This window comes from Lathyrus oleraceus, chromosome 5 (genome assembly GCF_024323335.1).
Source record: "Lathyrus oleraceus cultivar Zhongwan6 chromosome 5, CAAS_Psat_ZW6_1.0, whole genome shotgun sequence".
NCBI classification, from domain to species: domain Eukaryota; kingdom Viridiplantae; phylum Streptophyta; class Magnoliopsida; order Fabales; family Fabaceae; genus Lathyrus; species Lathyrus oleraceus.
In genome coordinates, this window is record NC_066583.1 from 209,655,640 (window position 1) to 209,679,440 (window position 23,801).

General features: G+C 34.1%; 2 protein-coding genes across 4 annotated transcripts; one reads left to right on the forward strand and one right to left on the reverse strand.

Annotated features, from left to right (window-relative positions):
• Positions 1 to 2,585: 2,585 nt before the first annotated feature.
• Positions 2,586 to 13,894, forward strand: LOC127082950 (uncharacterized). 3 transcript variants are annotated; one of them, XM_051023177.1, is made up of 14 exons: positions 2,586 to 3,209; positions 4,335 to 4,414; positions 4,775 to 4,933; positions 6,241 to 6,454; positions 7,121 to 7,207; positions 7,310 to 7,449; positions 8,652 to 8,732; positions 8,850 to 8,914; positions 9,564 to 9,736; positions 11,096 to 11,226; positions 11,330 to 11,417; positions 12,462 to 12,675; positions 12,799 to 12,902; positions 13,086 to 13,894. In XM_051023177.1, exons 1-14 carry the CDS (start codon positions 3,042 to 3,044, stop codon positions 13,542 to 13,544), a joined length of 2,163 nt encoding a protein of 720 aa, XP_050879134.1. In that variant the 5' UTR covers positions 2,586 to 3,041; the 3' UTR covers positions 13,545 to 13,894. The 3 variants fall into 3 exon arrangements, with proteins under 3 accessions (XP_050879134.1, XP_050879135.1, XP_050879136.1); XM_051023178.1 differs by having other exon boundaries at positions 2,978 to 3,103; XM_051023179.1 differs by having other exon boundaries at positions 2,978 to 3,103; positions 4,797 to 4,933.
• A 277-nt stretch (positions 13,895 to 14,171) lies between these two features.
• Positions 14,172 to 15,051, reverse strand: LOC127082951 (uncharacterized). The gene has a single exon (XM_051023180.1). It carries the CDS (start codon positions 14,895 to 14,897, stop codon positions 14,427 to 14,429), a length of 471 nt encoding a protein of 156 aa, XP_050879137.1. The 5' UTR covers positions 14,898 to 15,051; the 3' UTR covers positions 14,172 to 14,426.
• Positions 15,052 to 23,801: the final 8,750 nt, after the last annotated feature.

Sequence of the window (23,801 nt, forward strand, 5' to 3'; positions counted from 1 at the left end):
ATAGTAAGATGTGGCGGCGACATATGGTTGTTGGTGGTATGAGTCACACTCTTAGTTTTCTTTTGGGTATGTGGCATGAATTGGTTGCGGGTTTGGGTGTATGTGGATTCGTAATCAGGTCCGGTTGGTTGTTGGTGTATCTGATATGGTAATATTGTGGGGTTGGTTGTTGGTTTTGGGTGGGTTAACAATGTTGTTGGTTTTGGTAGTGTTGTGGGGTTTGTTGTTAGGCAGAGGTTGATTGTTGGGCCTATGATGACGAAGTTCATTGGTGTGGGGCAATCAAATACCTTAGGTCATACACAAACTATGTCATTATAATCGACCTATATCAGTTCATATAATTTCGAGTTGGTCTAGCATCCTGCATGAAAGGCTCGTTTGTGGTTCGTTGATGTTAGTGCTTCCATTGACGACATACCTCCCTAGAAAACTCTCTCCAATCAGAATAATTCCATTGGACATCGACTCTTAGTTGATGTCATTGTCCCAAACAGGCCGAACGGGTCTAGGATTTGTTGCTGCATGCCGAACTGCAATTTGACACAGTCACTCTAGTGCATCTCCATAGTAGTGAACCTGATGATTGTTGTGTGTTTGCAGTCTAAACTACAATATATTAGAAGATTTATAAATTAACAATATTAAAATTAAATTAACGAGATGGTGAGTTATTTAGTTCTAATACATCCTCTAATGTAAGGTGATCTATAAGATTTCGATAGACCGTTATAACGTGTTTGAGACATTTTTCGTAGTTCATCCCTATAACAGACCAGCTAAACTGAAAAGAGTGGAAATAAATTATTTACAGTTAATTGTAGTATAAAGTAAGTAAGTTATATGATATCTATTAAGGAGGAAGCTGCCAAAGCTAACACACATGTGATCACAATTTTTTACCATCGTAAAGGTTGGTTCAGTGTAGATGAGATAATAAACCACAATGAGGGGAGGCCAATGAGATACTATCAGGTAGAACTAGATAGAGGTTGGTGCGATTGCGACAAGTTACAAACCTTATATATGCCTTGCTCCCATGAAATAACGACATGCTCACGTGCTCGGTGAGACCCTTCCAACTTACTATCTGCCGTTTACAAAGTCGTAAACTTATGCAATGTTTACAAAAATAGCTTTCCAGTATTAGCAAATGAGGATTCTTGACTTGCATATCAAGGGGGCATAGTTTTACACAATGAAAATATGCGAAGAAAGAAAAATGATCGCCCTAACAACACGCGTATTCGAACTGAAATGGATATGACGAACAAAATTGTGAGATTATGCAGTTCATGCCGTCAGCCCAGACACAATCGTACAAACTGTCCCAATTTTGGAGCAAGTTCCACAACATAATTATTAAATCCACTTTTAGTCCTGTTTTTTTATATGTAATTCAAGTAACCATTTAAATTTGATATTGAAAACAACGTTCTTTTCATAAAGATTACAACAATTAAAACAACAACACGACAAACAAATAAAATGACTGAACAACATATCTATGCGATTATAACCATCAGGACAATTTCATCTGAACTATGCGTCATAATACGACAACCACTGTTAGTTTTAATTGACTCTCAGATACAATGTTCTAAATTATTGTTGAACACCGTAACAAGCTTTTCAATTTTTCTGATCTTTTCACCGTTTCCAATGTCTCCATCTAACCAACAAATCAAGCTCCTCTGAAGATGCTAGAAAGTCTCAATGTTTCAAAGTCAGATATTTATCAAGGCGTTACTGCCGAATAAATCAAATTGACATTTCTTTTGATAATATAAGACGATATTTTGAAGAAAAATTGAAGGAGAAAATTAGAAGATGGATGAAAAATGGTGGGAAGAAAATGACCTATATATAAAAAAAACCAAAACAACACAGGAGCCATAGACAAATGACTCATGCTCCTAAAGGTTGGATCCATGCGGCACCACACATGAGTATGACTCAAAAACATTGGTGTCTAAGGCTAAAAAACAAGCGGTGGCGCATTCTCTGAAGTGGATTTTTTTTGTTTGAAAAGTTGTTAGTTTAATATATATTTTGAATTATTTGAGATTTTTTTTTGAAAAAATAGTCATTTAAAAAAAATCGAAAAAGTGATAATATGAAAAAAAAGTGAAAGTTAAAAATAGTTTAGTAAGAACTTGTTCATACTCGACAAAATTTAATTAAAGAATAATGAATTAATTTGAGAGATTTGATATTCTTGCTTTAATAATTTTGAAGTAAAAAAGGAATATTGAGAGTGTGTATCTTTCTTTTCTAGTACTCCTTACTTCGTAGAATCAATAATCCATTTGAAATAAAATAGTATCTCAAAATAAATAATTCATTTTAATTTTTAATTCATCTTTTTCAATTTGATTATTTAATTAATATTATTTTTATCATTTCTAATACATCATAAATTTACTTTTGTAAAAATATCTTTTTCTTTTTTCATTATTAAAGACTTATGTATGGGAGAGAGAGAATAAATGATTAATGATTTCAAATTCAATGAACAAATCTCACATTATATATTTTTACAAAAGAATGTGGAGTCGTAATTGGGTGCTTTACTTCAATTTGTAAATAAATTAAAAAATCTTGAACGCCGACGGAAAAGGAAAAGGTAAGAAGTAAAGAACTTCCATTCAGTTTTCACGCTTTATCAACGTGTTAACAAGGAAAACAAAACTCTTAACACAGGGGAGAACACTTGTAGCATAAGCGAACAACAATAAGTGCTTATTTCTCCGGTAACAAACGCGCGGTGGCAACAATCTTAACTTAACTCTTCATACCTCCTTCACAGCCTGAACGCCAATTTTGACCCAAAAATATCAAACTCCAACACGCTAGCTCCGCCTTCGAGAGACGTGTGGCGCGCCAAGAGGTGGGGCTGGTGCGAGCGCGTAAACGATTTCCACCTCGTCTCTGCGATTACAATTTTGCAATTTTGCAATCGATAATTCGATCTATGATCTATCTCGCCGATCAGTGTTGCTGATATCGTAAAGTGCGTTTGTGTTGAGGAAGACAGAGATATGTGGGTGTTTTACCTGATCTCGCTTCCTCTAACAACGGGTATGGTGCTTTTCACGTTGAGGTACTTCGCCGGTCCTGATGTTCCTCGATATGTGCTTTTCACCGTTGGTTATACTTGGTTTTGTTCACTCTCCATCATCATTCTCGTCCCTGCTGACATTTGGGGGGTACCGTTTCTTTTCGACTTTCTGGATTTTCATTTCTGTTGTTTTATCATTTCACATGAGCGGGTTTCGTTTTGTTAGAAATTTTAGCTTCAATTATGCTGATATATGTTTTGTGGCGGTGTTAGTGGAGTAGATTGTCTTAACTCAGTATTTTAGAGGTTTAGGATTGTGTAATGGAGTTTTTGGAATGTTTTGCCTAGCTTTCTTCTTGAAGGTTGTTGCTAGAAAAACAATGGTGAATTGGATGTTTGATTAGTGTGGAAACTAAATTCAACTTTTTTCCACAGTTATGGTTAGTTCTTCCATTACTTCTTTTGGTTTACCACTGTGGAACAAATGCATGGGGGGTTATATGGGAGGTTTGTATGCCCTTAGGTAATCTAGAATCTAGATGCTGGTAAAGGCTTTAGAGTTTGATAGTCATTGAGTAGAGAGAAAGAGGGAGAGTTTGTTAGAGAAAACTGAAAAATGATTGATTACACATTTCAGTTTACAATGTAGTTATTTATAGTTGGTTGTAGAGTGCTACTTATAACTGAATTCTGACAGGGGAAGGGGAGGGAGTTGGGCCAAGGCCCATTTCTCATTACAAGGGAATCCAACCCATATTCCTAATAAAGGCAAGGCGTACAGAGACGAGTGGCAAAAGACATGGATTATAGTTAACATTTAACATTTCCTGAATAAAAAGTTTTCATCTTAGAGGAAGCCTAATCTTTCAAACGGGCCTTGAAATTTTGAACATGGGGAAGTTTTTAAATTAGAAACTTGGAGAAAAATTTTCAGTTCTTTTATATCACCGGAAAGTTGTACCTTGGATTAGTGTGATAACGCTAAAATTTGGACAAAAATTATGCTGTTTCCTTATTATGAACCAGGAAGCTTCATGCCTTTTTATTTTGTAGTTAACCTTGTGTCATTTAAATCCTGTTTAATCTGCTGCATTGCCTCTTCTTTCCTATTCAGTTCAATTTGACTGTTTTTGGGCAAATAATGGGGCTTTTCCCCTTCGAACAGTAGATTTTTGAAACTTTATATTGTTATAAGGTGCAAAATGTTGTGGTTAATTGAAGAACTGTATGTGTATTATTTCACTCATTAATGGTGTTTCTATGACACTTTCAGACGATAGCTTCTCGCACTGAGAATGGAGGTATTTCTTTCTTTTGGAGCTGGTCATATTGGAGTACATTTTTGCTTACTTGGTACGCCAATTTAAAGCTTGTGATTATGTTTACATCACTTTCATAGCCTTGTATCCGTGCACTTCAAACTAGGTAGCTTGTTAGAAAGGCACGCTGATTCTGACCTCCCAATGTAGTTGATGATCCAAATTTCAGAGTTTTTTGACCTAGCTTGGTTTTTCATGTGATAGTTACTTTGTCATGTGATATAGCTTTTATGTATAATCGCTAAACTTAGTTGATTTTGTGTATGCAGTGTATTGCTAAATTGGTTTATATGTTTGTCTACATATTAATCATGATATTGCAAGGAGATATTTTATTAGTTTTTACACATTAGAGATGCAATTTCCTCATATTTAAATTATTTATCCTAAGCAGGGCTGTGGTGCCCCTTATTCAGGGTTTTGAAGATGCAGGGGATTTCACTGTATCAGAAAGATTGAAGACTAGTGTACATGTTAATTTGGTTTTCTATCTAATTGTGGGATCCATTGGCCTTTTCGGAATTATTCTTCTTATTATGATGCACAGGAGCTGGTTAGTTCTCATCTTCGTAGCCTTATTTATTTTGTTACCTTATGATGTTGGCATCATGTTAGCTCTTCATATCATTGCTTCTTGGAGTTTCTCTCTCTGTCATCAAGATTGTTGTTTTTGCTTTGTAACTTCCTACAGTTTCCTCAACGTCAACGACACACATGACAACTGATTTCTTTTTATTATTTACTATTATATTCAGACATGCTTTGTTTTGACGCTTAACTGCATACTTTGTTATGATATAAGTGACTGATATATTGAAAATTGACTTGAGTTTGTGGAGATCAAACGTTCCCTCCCTCTGCTTGAGTGAATAATGAGATTTTTAAGAGACTTGTGTAAAATAGTTATCTGTCTGATAAAGCTCTGGATTTGCAAGTTCAGATTTCAATCTAACTTGTATAGTCTTTTGGCATCTGTGCATTTACTGTGCATGGCTAACACAGCTTATGTGATAACATTTTTAAAAAATCTCAATATAACATCTTAAGTATACAATAATATAGATAAATGCATACCAAAAAATTGTGAGGTCATTTGAAATAAAGTATAGTTTTTTTGGTTACTAAGACCGTGCTTGGGCTAGGGTAGGCCACATCATTAGAGTGGTGTCCAACTGTCTTTGGATCTAAGTTAGGAAACTTGGGAAGGGAGGGGTACGTGGTAGGATGTTCCAGTAGTGTTGAATCTCGTTCGATGAACTTCTAGGTTGAATATCTAATAGAGAATAAAATGAAATGCAATGAGGTAGAACAAAATAAAGTGGAATGGGCTATTTGAAAATTTAATGATTGAATGGAGAAAAATGTTTCCACCCCAATGCCCTCAAGGCCTCAAGTTGGAGGGCAAGACAAATTAAGATATTGAATGGAACGGGATGAAATGCACTTCATCCATCACGTTCCATTCTATTCAACCATCTTTCAAAAAATCTAAACAATGGAACCTATTATGTTTTCGTTCCGTTCTATTACATTCCTTTCCCTTGCATATAACCATAAGCATGTATCTAATTATCTGTGAATTAGACTCATGGGATAAAGAAATTACAGGTCTAACCCTAAATTGCATATGTAAGTCATGACTCTTTAAGAATCAGTGGCTTTTATGATTTTTCATGTCATGAACACATAAATATCTTCTCATTACCCAACTATTTGTCTTCTTTTTTTCATGATTGACATGACACTTAGCATAAAATAGTTTTTTTTCCACTTGTATTAGTGTGTTTATTTTTCAGTTTTAAATAGAGCCATACTTTTTTTTAGGAATGATTTATAGTTGGTTGATACTTTTGTAAGCAGGAGTGGGAGTCTTTTGGGATTTGCTATGACTTGCTCAAATACATTTGGACTTGTTACGGGCGCATTTCTTCTTGGCTTTGGTTTAAGTGAAATTCCTAAAAGCATTTGGCGAAATGCCGATTGGACAACCCGCCAGAAAGTTCTTTCACACAAAATTGCCCAAATGGCTGTCAAACTTGATGATGCTCACCAAGAACTTTCAAATGCTATTGTTGTAAGTCATACGTTAAAGTTGAATGTAAAATATATGTGCACTAGAAAAACAGCCACAACCAAGCCTTGTCCCTGTAGATGGTTTGGTTACATAGACTCAATGACTAAGTTGGGCTCTATTAAAAACTAAAACATTGTATAAATCAATTCACAGTAATGTTCAGAATTATAAAGCCAACTTTTTTCGTGTTTACGATTTATGTCCTACTTATTAAAAAGTTTACTAAAAGAACCACACTACCAGTTGTCTTTCTCCAGTTGGCTTCATTTCAAGTTCTGTATGCATTGAAAATCTTATTTTTTTGATACTCATGCTGAGCAAAAAATATGCATCATCATGGAGTATGTTTCAATTTTCAAGAGTCAGTCAGTGACATTTGTATGTCTCCATCAATTCTACATTTCTCTTCCCTTTTGGGGAAAGCATTCCTGTGAGCATTGCATTGTTGGCGGTATAAAAACAATGAAATATTGAGTTTTTATCAACTTTTCATTATACGAAAGATCTCAAAGGAATTATGCTTTTTTTTTGCGCATGGTTATGAATTTATGATGCAAAATAAGAATTGCTTGTTTTTGAGTATCTCTATATAAAATAACTTTACAACCTATCCCCCAACACATAGACACATAATTCTTGGAGCTTAATGATTGTTCATTTGTGTAGGTTGCCCAAGCAACCTCCAAGCAGATGTCTAAACGGGATCCTTTGAGACCTTATATGAACGTCATTGATGATATGCTTACTCAAATGGTATTGAGCACTTGAGCTTAACTTATTTGATCAAGGTTTTTGATACAGAATCTGTATTGGCAGTTTTGCTATCTTTGTTAGGCATAACATTCAATTTTTCAGTTTAGAGAAGACCCATCCTTCAAACCACAAGGTGGACAATTAGGGGAAAATGATATGGATTATGATACAGATGAGAAGTCAATGGCAAAACTAAGGCGCCATCTTCGAAATGCTCGCGAAGAATATTATAGATACAAAAGGTAAACCTGTAATCAATTTCATGTGTTCTTGAATCCTTTACAGCATTTATGGTAAATTCAATTGTTATGATTTTACAATGGGGAAAACATTTATTAGATCTATAGCTATTTATTTTTGTTCTACATGTCAATGATAATGCCTACAGCTTATTAATTTGATTAGTGAAAATCAAATTTCTGATATGTTTTGGAGAGTTGAAGGAGGATTTACATAAGAGGTTGGAGATTTGGAGACGAGTCTTAGAAACGTATGACTTTTGTCTAAACAGAAGTAAGACGGAGTTAATGAAATGTAAGTTTAACAAAGGAGAAGTGTCTCTAAACTAGAGGTGGAAGTTGGAGAACATATCATCAAATCACAAGTCACACGGTTTAAATATCTTGGGCCCGTAATACAGAATGATGTAGAAATAGAAGGAGATGTAAACCATTGAATTCAGGCTGAGTTAGTGTAGCAAAGACGAGGATGTTGCGTTGGATGTGTGGTAACTTCTAAGACTAGACGAGATAAAATTAGAAATGATAATATTAAAGAGTGTTCGGGTAGCACCTATAGTAGAAAAGATGCTGGAAAATAAACTTAGGTGGTTTGGGGTGTAGAGAGAAGATCTGTAGATTCTATTGTAAGGTAGTAGATAAGATGGAGAGGAAGCAAACAACTAGAGATAGGCGAAGTCCTAGAAAAATTATAAGAGAAACTTTTAAGAAAAATCTCGAGATTAACGAATTGGATAAAGACATGTCTTTGATAGAACATTATGGCCTAATTTGATCCATGTATCCTACACCATTTAGTGGGATAAAGCTCGGTTGTTGTTGTTGTTGTTGTTATTACGCTACATGTCCCACACATTACTTCTTTAGGTATTTTTCTTTTAAATTTTCTGCACTACTACTTAATCTTACAATTGATGTAATTTATAATTATCCTCATTAATTTCATACTTTTGGCTTTACTTGGACAGTGAAGAGTCCCCATCTTTGCTTCGTAGCATCTATTAACATTAACATGAAAGACACCTTGTAAATCTATGGCAGTTTTATTGTGCATCTTTACATAATGATTGATATATGGTGATACTATATATATGGCAGTTTTATTGTTTGTTGTAGCTCTTACTTCTGTCAATTCTTTACAACAAAGGCATCTTAGATTTCCTTCAGAGATAGTCAAAATTTATTCGATATTATTGCTTTTGCAGTGAGTATATAACTTATGTACTTGAAGCCCTTGAGTTGGAAGATACAATAAAGAATTATGAACGTCGCAACTCAACTGGATGGTTTGCTTCTACCTTATTTTTTCTGCTTTGTTGGTTTAGGAGGACACTTCAATATCCTATAATATATTGCAGTTCTAAAACCCTCACCTTACCCAATATTTCATGCTATATTTTCAGGGAATATAATTCAACCATCAGACCTGATCGGACTGGCAAGTTGGGGTCCTTATTTGATACTTTGGGTAACTACAAGACTTGTTATTAAACCTGTTTTTTTTTCCAACTTCACGAAATATTTCTTTGCTGCATCTGGAATAACATGGACTATTTTTTTATGATTAGTTGTAATGCTCTTTGGATTGGATTTTTTGATGCTATGTGAACATTACCTTTTCTGTCAAGTAAGATATTAACAAAAAAATAATGCTTCGTATCTGACTTGCTCAGACAGTTACTATGTAAATGAGACCTCTGCAGTAATTCTATTGATATATCTTGCATATTTTTATTTTTTTTGTGCATGATCGCAATATTACATAGGACATAATGTATTGACTACTGATATGTTTCTGTATGTTTATGTATTTATGAGAAATTGACTATACGATCTTTATAAACATTGTGGATTTTCATATATACATATATACAAATAAATTTTTCTTAACATGTCTTGACCGTGTCGTATCGTATCCATATTCTACTATGTATCCGGGCTTCTTAGGTTTTATCTCACTTTTGTCTTGCCTTTCTCGAAGTAGATTTCTTGGTACATGTTATGTTGCATTAGTTAATCATGCAAGGATAACTCCCCATTCTTTCTTTTTTGAATAAGGAATATTTTGGTTAGAGGCATTGAAATTATGGTTCTGAACTGATGGCTATTCTTTGCAGAGTTTTTTTGGAAATGCGTTATAAGGAAACAAGTTGAAAAAGGCTTTGCTGTTTTACTTGGTATCATGTCTGTTGCGATTCTTTTAGCAGAGGCAACTCTGCTGCCTAGCATAGATCTATCACTTTTCTCCATTCTTATAAAATCCGTTCGAACACAGGAGCTGCTTGTGCAGGTAGATTGATTCTGTTAGAGATATTTTCCGTATGGTGGGCATTTATATGCTATATGTATGTTTTTATTTAAAATGTGATTCTCGATTAATATAAAATCTGTTGGGACTCAGGAGATGCTTGTGCAGGTAGACCGACTCTTTAGAGTTTTTTGTTATATCTGTAAAATATTTTCCTCCTTTTTAAAAGAGTTTTGGATGAAGATTCCATTGTAAAATTGTTTAAACTTTTATTGTGGATTTTAGATAAAAAGAGGAAAGAAATAATAAGAATTTTGAAGATTATTGATAATAACTTGGTACAAGAGACTAAATTATTAACCCCTATCTATAGGGATGCAATACAAGGCCTCTTGCAATCCTAAATATATAGGAAAATTAGGAAAAAGATCATAATAACATCTAAGTAATATAGATACTAATCTTAGGAGATAAATTAGAAACCGATCCTAGGAGATAGGCTAAGATATTCTAACATAATATCAAGATATTGTGAGATATTATATTTTAGAGGGCGTTTGTTTCATGGATTTTAAAATTATTTCAAAGAATAACTTACCTGGGAATACAATGATGGGAATTTGATTCCAGCGTGTTTTCTAAAAAATGTGTTGGGAACATAATTTAATATTCCCAGGAAAATTGGCTTTTTTTACAAAAAAAATCTATAAAGTTTCATGGCAATACACATTTCCACTTTCTAACATGGGAGTAAAGTCACGAGAATTGTGGAAGTTATGGGAAGATATTCCATTTCTTGGAATCTCTACCTGGGAATACTTTTTTTTCTTCTTTTTCTCAATCTTATAACAAACATGGGTATAGTCATTTCCTAATCATTTTTATTTCCGGGAATCTGATTCTTAGACTTGGAAATCATATAACGTTTTAGATGAAGTCTGTCCTATCTCTTATTACTTCTTTGTGATTTAGACGGCCTTCGTTAGTGTATTGGTCAATATCATGTGATTTTCTTTTAATATGGGTGCATCTTTGTCTCTCTCTCTCTCTAATGAAATAAGCTTTCAGCCCTTTAGGCTCAGGGATGTACATAATGCAAACAAATTGCTAATGGGAATCTCATATGTGTCTTTGCTTCAATAAACTGCTTTTGATTTTACACTGCCACTTATTTGAAATGAAGACAAACTCCATTTTGAATCTCATGTCAGTGTCATGCCCAACTGTTCTAGCATCTATGCGTTCATGGCAATTTAGAGTTCAGTGTCCCTGTAAATTATAACATCAATTATAACAATCTATTTTTAGTAATGTGACTCATGTACTGTGATTTATTTTTCTGTTCACACTCTGATCTTTGTAAGATTGTATGAAATAACTTACCCTCAACTTCTTGTACAGGCATTTGCTTTTGTTCCACTCATGTACATGTGCATCTGCACATACTATTCTTTATTCAAAATTGGAATGTTGATGTTTTACTCACTGACGCCCAGACAGACCAGCTCAGTTAACTTGCTTATGATATGCTCGTATGTTTTTTATTTGATATATTGCTACCGCTCATATTTGTTTTTTTAATTCCATATGATGCCAAATGAATACCAGTTATATTTATATCCTGTTTTTTCCCAGGATGGTGGCTCGTTATGCTCCCCCTATATCATATAACTTCCTCAATCTCATTCGCCTTGGTCCTCATAAAGAAACTATATTTGAAAAGGTATTCTTATGAATCTGTTGACCTGTCAATTTCCTTAAAATATTATTTCTCTTGTCTAAACCAATAAAACTGTGGACGGATGTGATTCCATGTATTATTGTCTGCTGTGATATTTCATTTTGTACTTTCAGTTTGGCATAAACATCAAAGTACTTTCAAATGATCCAAACCATTAAAAGAGGGATCCATGTTTAAACTGCTGTACCATTGGAATTGATTCATATATGATATTTTGACACCGTTTGGTCTGTTTAGCCAACCTCACTTAGTGGGGAATGGCCTCGGTTGTTTTTGTCATCCTAGAAATTGCCCAGCTTTTTTTAGTCTAAAAAGCTAAACGTAAAAATGAGACATTAAAAATTAGTTTAAAGGTCTTTGGTAATTATAGTTTTTGTTGTCGTTGTTGAAACTACTTTTAAAGTAAAACTGTGGTAAGTTTTATAAAAGCTTGGTCTTGTTAAAAATAACTAAAAATTAATGAAATATTTAAAAAGTAAAACCCAGATTCTCCCAAAAATGTAACATTTCAACTGCCTTGTGATTCAAATAGTGGCCACATTTCAAGAAGCTCTGTAGATGCTCCCGAAAAGTCTCCTTGAACAGCTTATTAAAAAGCTCTTTGAATGCTTTTTTTGTTTAAAATAAGCTACTCTTTTTATAAGGCCTTAAAAAATTGTTTGGCACAAATTCTTTTTAAGGAGCAGAAAAGTCCAAATAAGTTGGGCAAAACACCCATAACACTCTCAACTATTTCTTCATTAAGTTTAGGGACGAAAGTTTATTTCCTTCTTTCTATTTGCATTTTTATCGTACTTACGATAACTTCGTTTCTTAGTTTTGTTGTCTTTCCAATTACATGTGTCTGTGGTTTTATTGACTTTAATTTAGTTTTACAAGTCTTTTCTATTTTTGTTTCATGATAAGTTTTCTCATTTGTGCTTGACTTAGCTAGCAACTGCTAAACTATCTGAACTTTTTACCCAGAACAATTTTGCTCCTTTCGTCAATTTTTTTAATCCAGTGCATAATTATCTATGATTGCAGCGAATGGGAAACATTGACAATGCCGTCCCTTTATTTGGGGACAGGTTTAACAAAATCTATCCACTTATTATGGTTACATACACCCTTTTGGTTGCAAGCGACTTCTTTGACAAAGTATTTGATTTTTTGGGGAGCTGGAAGAGATATATTTTCAAAACTGAAGCTGAGGATATGGATGGTTTGGATCCATCAGGAATAATTATTTTACAAAAAGGTATCAAATGAAAATTTCCATCCTTAAAACTTTATATCAAGTTGGTCAATGACAAATCTGATATGAATTATTGAATGCTGACTTTACAATACTTATGCCTGATTGGTTCTGTTTTATTTATAGAGCGATCTTGGCTTGAACAAGGGCGCAAAATTGGGGAAGAGCAAGTTGTTCCGCTCGCAAGGAATTTCAATGGAATGGATATTGAATCGGGCAGCAATTATAGGGTATGTAGTAGACATACTTTCAAAAAGTGGAAGCAGTATGATCTCCATTGTTTTCTGTCGTGTATCATATATTATATCCAATTTAACCTAATGGATTTTTTAGTTGTCATGTATGACATTTGGAACTACTTTTTTTTGGCATTATAGTTTACTCATCTTATACCTTACCTTGTACTTCTTCAGGGGAGGAACGGTGTTGAAATGAGGACAACTGATTTAATTACTGAAGAAGAGAATGGAGGTCTGACAAAAACTTTGGATGAAGAGACAAGAAGATATGGCTCGAGCAGAGAAGTTATAAGCAACAAGTATGCAGCGATTAGAGGGCAGGGTGGGTCATTATCTAAATTTAAGGCAGAAGAGAAAAACACAGCCTCTGCTTATTCTACGCTTGATGAAGGCAATACAAATTCTAAAAGTTCAGCTGGAGCACCATCTTCAGGTTTGGCTTCGACATGGCAGACAATGAAGACAGGCTTTCAGAGTTTCAAGTCCAACATTGGGGCCAAAAAGTTTTTACCTATACGACAAATACAGGAAAATGCAGTCTCTCGAGTGTCCTCGTCAGAGTCACTTGATGATATATTTCAAAGGCTCAAACGGCCATCTTTAGACCAAGTTACTTACAATGATGAGGACTAAGATGGAAATCGTTACTTGTAATCCTTCTAGGCTATATTCATTTGACAAGAACTTACAGGTGTAAAGTGTTGTTGTATTAACAATGCAGGTTCTTATTATCATGTACAGTGATGGGAAAGTTATAAATGTTCTGCTTAGGAAAACAACACTAAAATCCCCCATTGCTGCCTAAAGATGAAAATATAGTCTACTACAGAGATAATCAAATACATTACAAATCAAATCAATGTCACACAAATGCTATAGCCGATCTTTAGAGTTTAGAAACATTACTTCAAAATTGTACCAGTAGACAACGTAACCAATGTTTTGCCTGGTTAGAATTTGTAGCTTGATTACATTATTTTTCATTCTGCACTCTCTACTACAAAAATCTCAATATATTTGGAGTAAAAGTTGGATGATATAAATTGTTTAGAAGTCAGAAGTATAATTTCTGACAACATAAAATTAGTATTGTTTTGGCAATGCAAATGCAAACTCGTTGGGGTTGAAGAATGTTATTCAATTTCATTTCACTCATTTTACTCCGATTGCCTGTTGGCCTGCCATATTCTTCACTTTAAATAGATCTAAACTAAATAAAGACAAAGACATGTTTGATGTTTGATGTTTGACACGTTTAAGTATTTAACACTGAAATAATAGATATCATTTATTCTTTAAAATTATAGCACGTGGGTTAAAATTGATTGCAAAATAGCACGCCATGGAGGAGAAATGAAAGAATGCAAGATTTTGCCATTTGTGTTGATGGAATTATATAATAACAATAAAATCATATAATTGAATTCTAAAGAAATTTCTGATATGATCCACAACTGAGTCATTCAAATTATGATAAAAGTTCAAAATTTAATGTAACACATCATGTATCAACTTTCAACTCCTGGTTTTCACAACAGATTCCTCTGTTTCCTTTCTCTTGAGTTTAAGTACCTTGGACCAAAAGCCATCTTTCTTTCTTCCCCGGCCTCCACCAACATCCCTCTCTCTGACTCTGCTCCTCGAAGCAACGGCAAGCGACTTGCTCTTCTTCAAATTCAAAGCATTATTAAAGCTTATCATACAAGAAACAGATCCGACCGCCTGCGAAGCATTCCGGTGAAAGCGTCTATTACGATGCCCCAAAGAGCCACGATTAGTCGAATCATCATCAGTAGGTTGAGGAGAAGAAGGTGATAAAGGAGAACAATAGTAGAGAGAACAATCATTAGGGTTGTTAGTATATAGCTGTGAGAGTTTGTCTCTTAAACAAGAGGAACAAACACCTGGTAATTGTTTATCATTTGGATGCTCTTTGCACTTTACTCTTGTTGCTTCTAATTCACACAACAACTTCATTTGATTCATTATTGTTAACTTTTTTAGCTTTGATACATTTGTGCTCGTGTGCAATGTTTATTTATACATAATACATCGTTGGTCAAAGAAATAATGTGTTGAAATACAACAGTAATACAAAGGTCGACGACACCGAAGGTTCCTGTTTTTCTCTATTATTGAATTTAATTTTATTAAACTAAATGAATTGTTTTATTAATATATTCCACAGGATAAGGAAAATGTATTAATAATTATTATTGTATACCAGAACGAGATTATTGTCTTGTGTTGTGACTGCGTTCAATGTAATCCATGTTTTTAATTTTGTTTTTTAAAAGCTAATCTCTGACGAAATCTGTAACCGAAAGCGACAGGCAAACAAATAAATCTACGAAAAATTTGTAGTAGCGTTTTATTTTGAATTAGTTGTAGTAGCGTTTTATATATGATGATAATATATCGTTCTATTTTTGTCTTTATGTTTAAGGTTTTTTTCTTTCGAAAATAAGAATAAGTTTTTTTTGGTAAGAAAGAAAAAAAGTCAAAACGTTAGTAGTTGTACTTCGTCCCCCTCCAATATAATTTTCTATTTTAAGGCAATACACAAAAATCTTTTAAAATTATTTATCATAATGGATTGTGATCAAATACAAGCCTCTTTATTTTGACTAAACACACACACAAAAAATACAGTGTTTATCTAAAGTGGTGTCTAGCTATTTAAGGCTAAAACCACCAAATAAATTGTATTCCCATATAAATTAAAAGTCTAGTTATTAGTTATGTGATGTTTAAAAGATCCACCAAATCAATAATCATAACATATAAATACTAAGCAAACATAACATATAAATACTATCCAAACTTAGAGATTGAAATTTAAATTCACCTATTTTTTTTAACACATGTACATAGGAAATGGATGTCAATAATGTCTTAAATGTGTATTCGAAGATTCAGAATCCAAATTTTCCTATGCATTATTGGAAGGAAACCACAAACACAACAAAATAATTCAAAAACACAATCTCTCCTAAATATCAAATACAATGGCAATTAACAAAATAATTTAAAAACACAATCTCTCCTAAATATCAAATACAATGGCAATCAACAAAATACATCAAACAACACAATACAATTTTAACATGGAAAAAACCTCTGTTAACTAGGAGTAAAAACTCACAGAACCTATAGGTCACTTAATATCTCCACTATAATCAACAATGAGTACAAACAAAGGTTCTCTCTAACACTAGTTAGAGGTATACATAAACATCATCAAAATCTATGATCAATCTTGGAATGCAACCCAAAAAACATCAAGAAATTTGTCTCACAAATGGACTCGACAAACAGACTTAGAAGCTCATAATCTGATATTCACCGTTCAGAATGTACTTCTATGAGTGACGAACACTGTGCCAAAATTTCAAGACGATCCAACGGTTGAATCGTGACTAAAATCCGATCTTGTGAAAATGGCCTGTTCTGAATTGGGGCTGCAGGATTTGGTGTGGCTGTTGAGATTTTTCACTCTTCTCTCTTCTTTTCTTTTGTTGTTTTTCACGTTCTTAACCCTATTCCTCTTTGTTGGATAATAACAAAGGTTTATACACACATGGGCTACTAACCCATATTCATTTGGGTCACTCCAAATAGGAGGGATAACCCAACAAACTCCCCTGGCCGACTAGTTAGAGGGCAACAACAATCTGGCTACGATGCAACAAAACTCAAACTTTCCCATATGCAACACATTCGTCAACATATCCAAACCATTGCCATCAGTGTGAATCTTCTCAAGCTCCATCAACTTGGAATCTAATGCATCACAAATCCAATGATAATGAACATCAATATGCTTCGACCTCGAGTGAAAGAAGGAATTCTTCAATAAGTGAATGACACTTTGATTATCACAAAACAAGACACTCTTTTCTTATTTCACACCAAGTTCCATTGCAAATTTCCTCAACCATAACAACTCTTTTGATGCTTCCACGACGAATATAAACCCGACTTTAGTAGTAGAGAGTACAACATACTTCCAACTAGATCATAATCCGTATACCCAACCAACAAAGGCTTCTTGCATCCCAAGGTTAGATTCAAAATCTACTAGCCACACAAATATCTCATAAACCACTTCACGACCTGCCAATGATCTTTTCCGGATTTGAGAGATAACAACTCATAATTCCCACGACATGAGCAATATCAGGTCTTGTACAAACCATAACATACATCAAACTACCAACGACCGACGAGTATGGAGTATTCTTCATACTCAAATTTTCTTCATTTGTACAAACAGCGTAGTTTATGATTACGGTTGAAATGAGAAGCAAGTGGAATGCTCACCACTTTAGCCTTATCCATACTAAAAAGTTGAATGACTTTTTCCACATGCATTTATTGTGACAAGTATAACTTCTTCTCATTTCGATCTCGAACAATTTCAATACCAAGAATTTTTCGAATCTCTCCTAAATCCTTCATAGAAAAAGATTCAGTCAAAGTTTTCTTCAACTCTTTAATTCTTTAAATATCCTTTCCAACAATTAGCTTATCATCGAAATAAAGCAAGAGAATAATGAAATTAACTTCATAAGAATTCTGGAAAAACACACAATGACCGGCCTTGGTCATCTTATACCCATGTTCAATCATCACCGAGTTGAACTTTTGATAACATTGGCGAGGCACTTGTTTCAAACCATAAAGACTCTTTACCAATTTTTAAACATAATCTTATTTGCCCTTCTTTCAAAATCCATCTGGTTTCTCCATGTAGGTCATCATGAAGGAATTCCGTCTTCACGTCCATTTGCTTTACTTCCAAATCAAGACAAGCGACTAGCCCAAGAGCCACTCGAATATATTGCATCTTCACAATCGGAGCAAAAATCTTGCCAAAGTAAACATCCTCCGCTGTTTAAAACCTTTTACCACCAAAAGAATCTCGTATCTTCTTTGAGAAGTACATCCATCTTGCTTAATCCAATAAACCCATATATTATTCAATGCTCTCTTACCTTTTGGGAGCTTCAATAACTCAAAGGTATTATTCTTAAGAAGTGATTGCATTTCATCTTCCATGGCATATATGCACTCCTTTTTGTTCTTATTTTCTAAAACTTCTTTAAAGCTTTCGGGTTCTCCACCACCGGTAAGAAAAATATACTCGGTCGAGGGGTATCGAACATATGGCCTTTTATCACGAGTAGACCTCCTCAACTCACTAGAAGCAACCGATTGCTCAACCTCTTGATCAACCTCATTTTCAACAACATCTTCCGTAGCACCTGTGATAACACTAAAACATATAGTGTATTTTGACTCGATTTTCACATGTTTTAGTGTCACTTTACTACATTTTGTATTGTTATACTAGTACTTTATGCTTGTTTCAGGTACTTTGCAGGTAGGAGTCAATATAAGAAGAACCCGGAAGAAAACAGAGAAAAAATAGAGAAAATAGGCAAAAATACATTTGTGGGGACCTCCATGGCGTTCCCCATGATGCTTGCCGTGAATAGGATGACATGAGACCCATGAATGAGTCAATAAAGAGTGAAAACACGGAGTCAAAGGCCCACGACACCCGCCACAGGGGCCATGGCTCTCGCCACCCCAGTAAGCCAATCACAATCTTCAATATTACACTGGTGGCGACTTCCACACTGCATGACAAACGCCATGCAGTTCAAACCTGAAAAACAACAATAGTTATTGACTTGGTTCATCCTCACTCTTCCTATATTTCTACCATGATTTCCACTCTATTGGCATCAGTTTTTCATCATTGTATCACTATATATTGCAAATGACAAGTACTTTTTAGGGCGTCGAAGTTTTATGGGCAAAGTTAGGTACAATGTTTAGTTTTAAGCAGGAATCACTTTTGTAAAGTATTAGTTTTCTCACATCGAGGAATACTTCACCTTAGTGTTTTTTAGGCATTCATTATATAACGCTTGGATCAAACAATCTTTCCATCATTCGAAGTTATTCAATTTAGTTTTACTTTCCAATTTATTTTCAGGTTCATTTAAGTTATTGCAATTTATTTTTCCGCCTTTATTTTCCGCAATTTATAATTCTGCAACATTTACTTTCCGCCATTTACAATTCACTTTATAAATTATGCCATTACTGTTATTATTCTGTGTTTTTGTTGCTCTCCTTTAAATTCATCTGCAACCATTGCTTTGAATTATTTTAAATCGTTTACTATATCTTTGTTTAATTTGAAAGCCTATAATTGCTTATTTATTTCTGCATCCATGTCCGGCTAAATTTCTAGAGTCCAGGATGTGAGGACTGTCGTTCCGACGAGACTCGATGAATTGTTTGGCACCAATTTTAGTCTTGAATTATTTTTCTAGTTCTGGTTTTTAAGATTTAATATTCAAAATGTTTTGCATGACAGTGAAAACATTTAGATACTGGTCAACAACACAACAATGTGAGACCAATATCTGATAAATTTTATGCATTTGTAATTTCGAATCATTCAGGTATCGGTCAACAACGCAACAATGTGAGATTGGTATCTGATCTATTTTATGCATTTGCAATTTCAAAACACTTAGGTACTGGTCAACAACACGATAGTGTGAGACCAGTACCCGATTAATAGAAATCAGATCTTTAATTTCTAAATACAGCGACATCGCTTTAAACATTAATTAGGACTTAGTAGTTTTCAAAAAGTATTTCGAAATTGTACATGTGGAGCGACAACATGACATTTATAATTTCAAAATATAACACAAGCCAACAACACGACAATGTGAGACTAGTGTTTTTCAACTAATTCTTTCTACAAAACATATATTAAAACCAAAACAAAGTGCCGCAATTCATCTGAGTCCCGAGGTACATAGGAAATCATATCATGGCCTCATTTTTATTCAATCTTTAAAATCTAATTAATTTTAAATTTCTTTCGAGAATCCATTTTTAGTTAGCCTTAGATTTACATAGCAATAGTGGATACCGGCTTAGTTGACTAGAAAGTCTCTGTGGGATCGATATCTTTTATTACTACCGCGATATATTTGTGCACTTGCAGTTAGATCGCATCAAACTGCATCAATAACATCATTAGGATTTATAACATTATCAACATTCAAATCCATACCTTGATTTTCAATCGGAACATCTTTGAAAGTGATAGGGGTATGGGCAATAGTAGTTGAGTCTGTATCGACCATTTCTTCATCTTCAAAAGTTGGATCTTTAATTTCGACTTTTTCGATGTCCTCAATGGTATAATCCTCCATGAATACGATATCACAACTACAAATAAGCTTTCGTTGAACCAGATCAAAGAACCGATACCCAAACTCATCAAGTCCATATCCAACAAGCACACATTTTTTTGACTTTTCATCCAATTTTGATCTCTCATCCTTCAGAATATGGATATAAGCCATGCACCCAAACACCCGAAGATGGTCGTAGGGAACATCTTTACCACTCCAAACATGATTTGGAACATCAAACTTTAACGAAACACATGGAATGAGGTTTAAAAGATGTATAATTGTGCTCAATGCTTCTCCCTAAAAGTATTTTGGCAACTTTGATTTAGAAATTAAACATCTCACCATTTCCACCAAAGTTTTATTCATTCTTTCAGCTAACCCATTCAAGTGTGGTGTATCTGGAGGAGAATTTTGATTATGTAAACACTAATCTTAATAATACTTGTCGAAAGGTCCAACATACTCTCCCTTATTATCGATTCAGATACATTTGAGCTTTTTCCCTGTTCCTCTATCAATCAATGCTTGAAACAACTTGAAGGTATCTAACACTTGATCTTTCTTCTACAAGGTATAAACCCGTGTTTTTCGAGAATAATCATCAATGAAAGTCACAAATTAATATGCACCACCAAGTGACCGTGTCTTCATCGAACCATACACATCAGAATGTACTAAATCCTGAAGGTGGCAAGAAACACAAGAAATAGGGGTTTGAATTGGGTTTCTAAAAATAAAAGTTTTTTTAAAACCAACCCAATCAAACAATAACACGAACAAGAAAAATAACAAGGTTATTTTTATACTGGTTCGCTGTTAACTAAGTTACCTCCAGTCAATCATACTAAGGTGATTTTGCCTTCTCAATAAGGAATTAATCCACTATAACCAAAACTGATTACAGACACCACAAAGACAAACCATCTTTGTCTTCTTGAGTCTATCTGACTAAAACCTAGTCACTCAAAGAAACCACTCAAATAACTTTGAGATTTACAAGTGTGTGTTTACAAGTATTGCTTCTGAGAAAGCATATTAACACAAGATTAATACAACGAATATCTCACACAATAACAAGCAACAAGTCTTGTGTGTTTACAAAGACTATACACAAAAGATATTTACTTTAGCAAGAGCGTGTGTATGGGCGTAGCGTAATAACATGAGCAACTTCTTCAATTCTTTCAAGACTCATTTATATAGACAGTTAAAAGATTCGTTGGAGGGTAGAATTAGAATAGCAAATTGCAGTCGTGTCTTTGTGTAACTATTTGCGTATAGGAGACAAAATGGTACAATAGTGCTGTCCTTAGCCCACAAAATCAGCGTAGTAGAGGGAAGGGTAATTTTGTACTGCGTATTATTTTTTTGATGCAAAACCTTTTGATCTTATCTTCTAATCTTCAAAGGCTTTTGATGAAATGATGTTGAAGCATGCTTAGAAGGATCAACAAACTAGTTGACAGAATCTTCAGAACCTCGGTCTTTAGAGTTTTGACACAGTTCCTCAAAATCTGGTCTTCAGAGTCTTCAGAATCTTCAGAACTTGAGTGCAAAATCTTGAAGGCTGACAAACCTTCAGAGGTTCTTCAATCAGAGTCACAATCAAAAGCTTTAGCAAAAACGTTCATTAGAACCGCTATCTAAGAGCTTTCTAGAACTTGACAACATCTTGTAAAGCACTTGTATCTCTTTAGAGTCAAAGTGTGTTGATTCCATAATCTGATGAAGTCACACATTAATGCTTCAGAGTCAGAACCTGTTAGCAAAAGCTACACGGTAGATAAAAATCATTAGTGTACAAAATTGTTCTATAAGAAACAAGACATTGTCATCATCAAAACAATTTTTACTTGGTTAAATCAGATAAAAATATCAAAGGGAGGTTTGTAAGCTCCCCCTGAATATTACTTTCATCATCCTCAATACTTGATAATGAGTACATTAGTAAAAATATTAGGGAAAGCTAACTGTGCACTCGTTAAGGCCTTAAAATAGCAAATTTTTCTTAGAAATGTGCGTATTTAATGCATTGGAAATTGAAATAATTAACTTTTCTATAGAATATATTTTTTATTTGAAATCCTTAAAGAGTGCTTCTGGGGCACTTATTAGCAAGACCTAAAATATTATTCTCTCTATTTCATTTATTCTTTTTTATTAAGTTATGTGAAATAACTAACTGAATCAATTATTGTGAGACAGTGTGAGTATGTCTTATGCAATTAGACATACCAAAAACGACAAAAACACTGAAGTAATTACAAATAAGTGGAAGATTACATCGAGGGTATCTCTAAAACACTAATTTTTCTAAAAGTTTAAAAGAGATAGATTGATTTCCCACTTTTGAATTAAATTTTCCTTCTTAATAAACACCATGTTACAGGCTCTTCCTTAGACACAAGTTCTTATAAGAGATCAAAGTTGATCGTACATGCCTCTTGAGATTCAGACATAAGGTCTATAAGAGAAGTTGATAAATACACATTATCCTTTTTGTTGTTGGCTTGACTATCCTTCTGCTTATGGAGTTCACACTCGAGAGAAGTAATTTGATTTGTTATTTTGAGTTGCTCAATATAAAGTTTTTTGATTATTTCAGAGGTGGAGTTTCTCTTATCACCAATAAATGTTTGGTGATCAAGAGAAATGTTGTGACTTACGAGTAATACTAAATTGAGCAAGGGTAAAAAGACATATGTTTCAAAATAGTTTGAAACAATTTGGACACACACAAAAAGACTTAAATGAGGAGCATAAAGGTATGACTTTAATGTGTATACTTCTTCTATCTTACGAGAAAAACCATAATCCAAATCAAGATTAGACATGATTAGGTTGAGGTCATAACTCAAAGACTTCTCTTAGTTTAAAAGACATTTTATCTTTTGAAACCACATAAAAGAGGAGAATTGTTGAAATATATAATATAATCCAAGTTGTGTGTGTGGCCCAAGCCCAAGTTAGTTAAGGTTAGGGTTTGTTACTTAGTAGTCAAGTAACTTTGTATATAAATAAATACAAATTATAATTCAGTTTGTACAATCATAATTCAATAATATCAATCCTTATTTCATTCTCTCTCTCTCTCTCTCTCTCTCTCTCTCTCTCTATCCTTACTAAAAGTGCCTCACGTACTAAAAAATTGTTATCTAGAGCCATGATTAGATTCTTGACAAAGTTCTTAAGAATCACACATCGGTGATCGTGTTTCTTGGGATTATGGGTTGTTAATCAATCGCTGCAAAGATGAATGATACTAATGTCATTCCGAATTCTCTTCCAATTTTTGACGGAAAAAATTGGAACCGATGGAGCAAGCAGATCAACTCCTTGTTCAACTTTCATGAAACCCTAGAAGTGGTTACTAATGACAATGCTGAGTTTGCTGAGAATGAAACCGATGCTCAGAGAGTCGCGAAGAAGGAGGCAAAGAAGAAACATTGCAAGGCTGCACATTGCTTTCAATCGGCGGTAGATTTAGAGAATTTTGATAAGATATCTCATGTTGAATCAACGAAGGAGACATGGGATATTCTTGTCAAGTACTATGAAAGAGGTGAGAAAGTCAAAGTCGTCAAATTGTAGACTTTGCGATGGTGGTATGAATTCCTGTAGACGGGAGAAAATGAAAAGATTGCAGGCTATGTGT

What these genes read in the sequence shown, in the direction of transcription:
- LOC127082951 (XM_051023180.1), bottom strand. Translation starts at nt 14,897, where the DNA reads ATGAATCAAATGAAGTTGTTGTGTGAATTAGAAGCAACAAGAGTAAAG.
- LOC127082950 (XM_051023177.1), top strand. Translation starts at nt 3,042, where the DNA reads ATGTGGGTGTTTTACCTGATCTCGCTTCCTCTAACAACGGGTATGGTG. An exon ending in AGTACATTTTTGCTTACTTG is followed by an intron (nt 4,415 to 4,774) that starts GTACGCCAATTT and finishes TATCCTAAGCAG; the next exon opens with GGCTGTGGTGCCCCTTATTC. An exon ending in CGTCGCAACTCAACTGGATG is followed by an intron (nt 8,733 to 8,849) that starts GTTTGCTTCTAC and finishes CTATATTTTCAG; the next exon opens with GGAATATAATTCAACCATCA.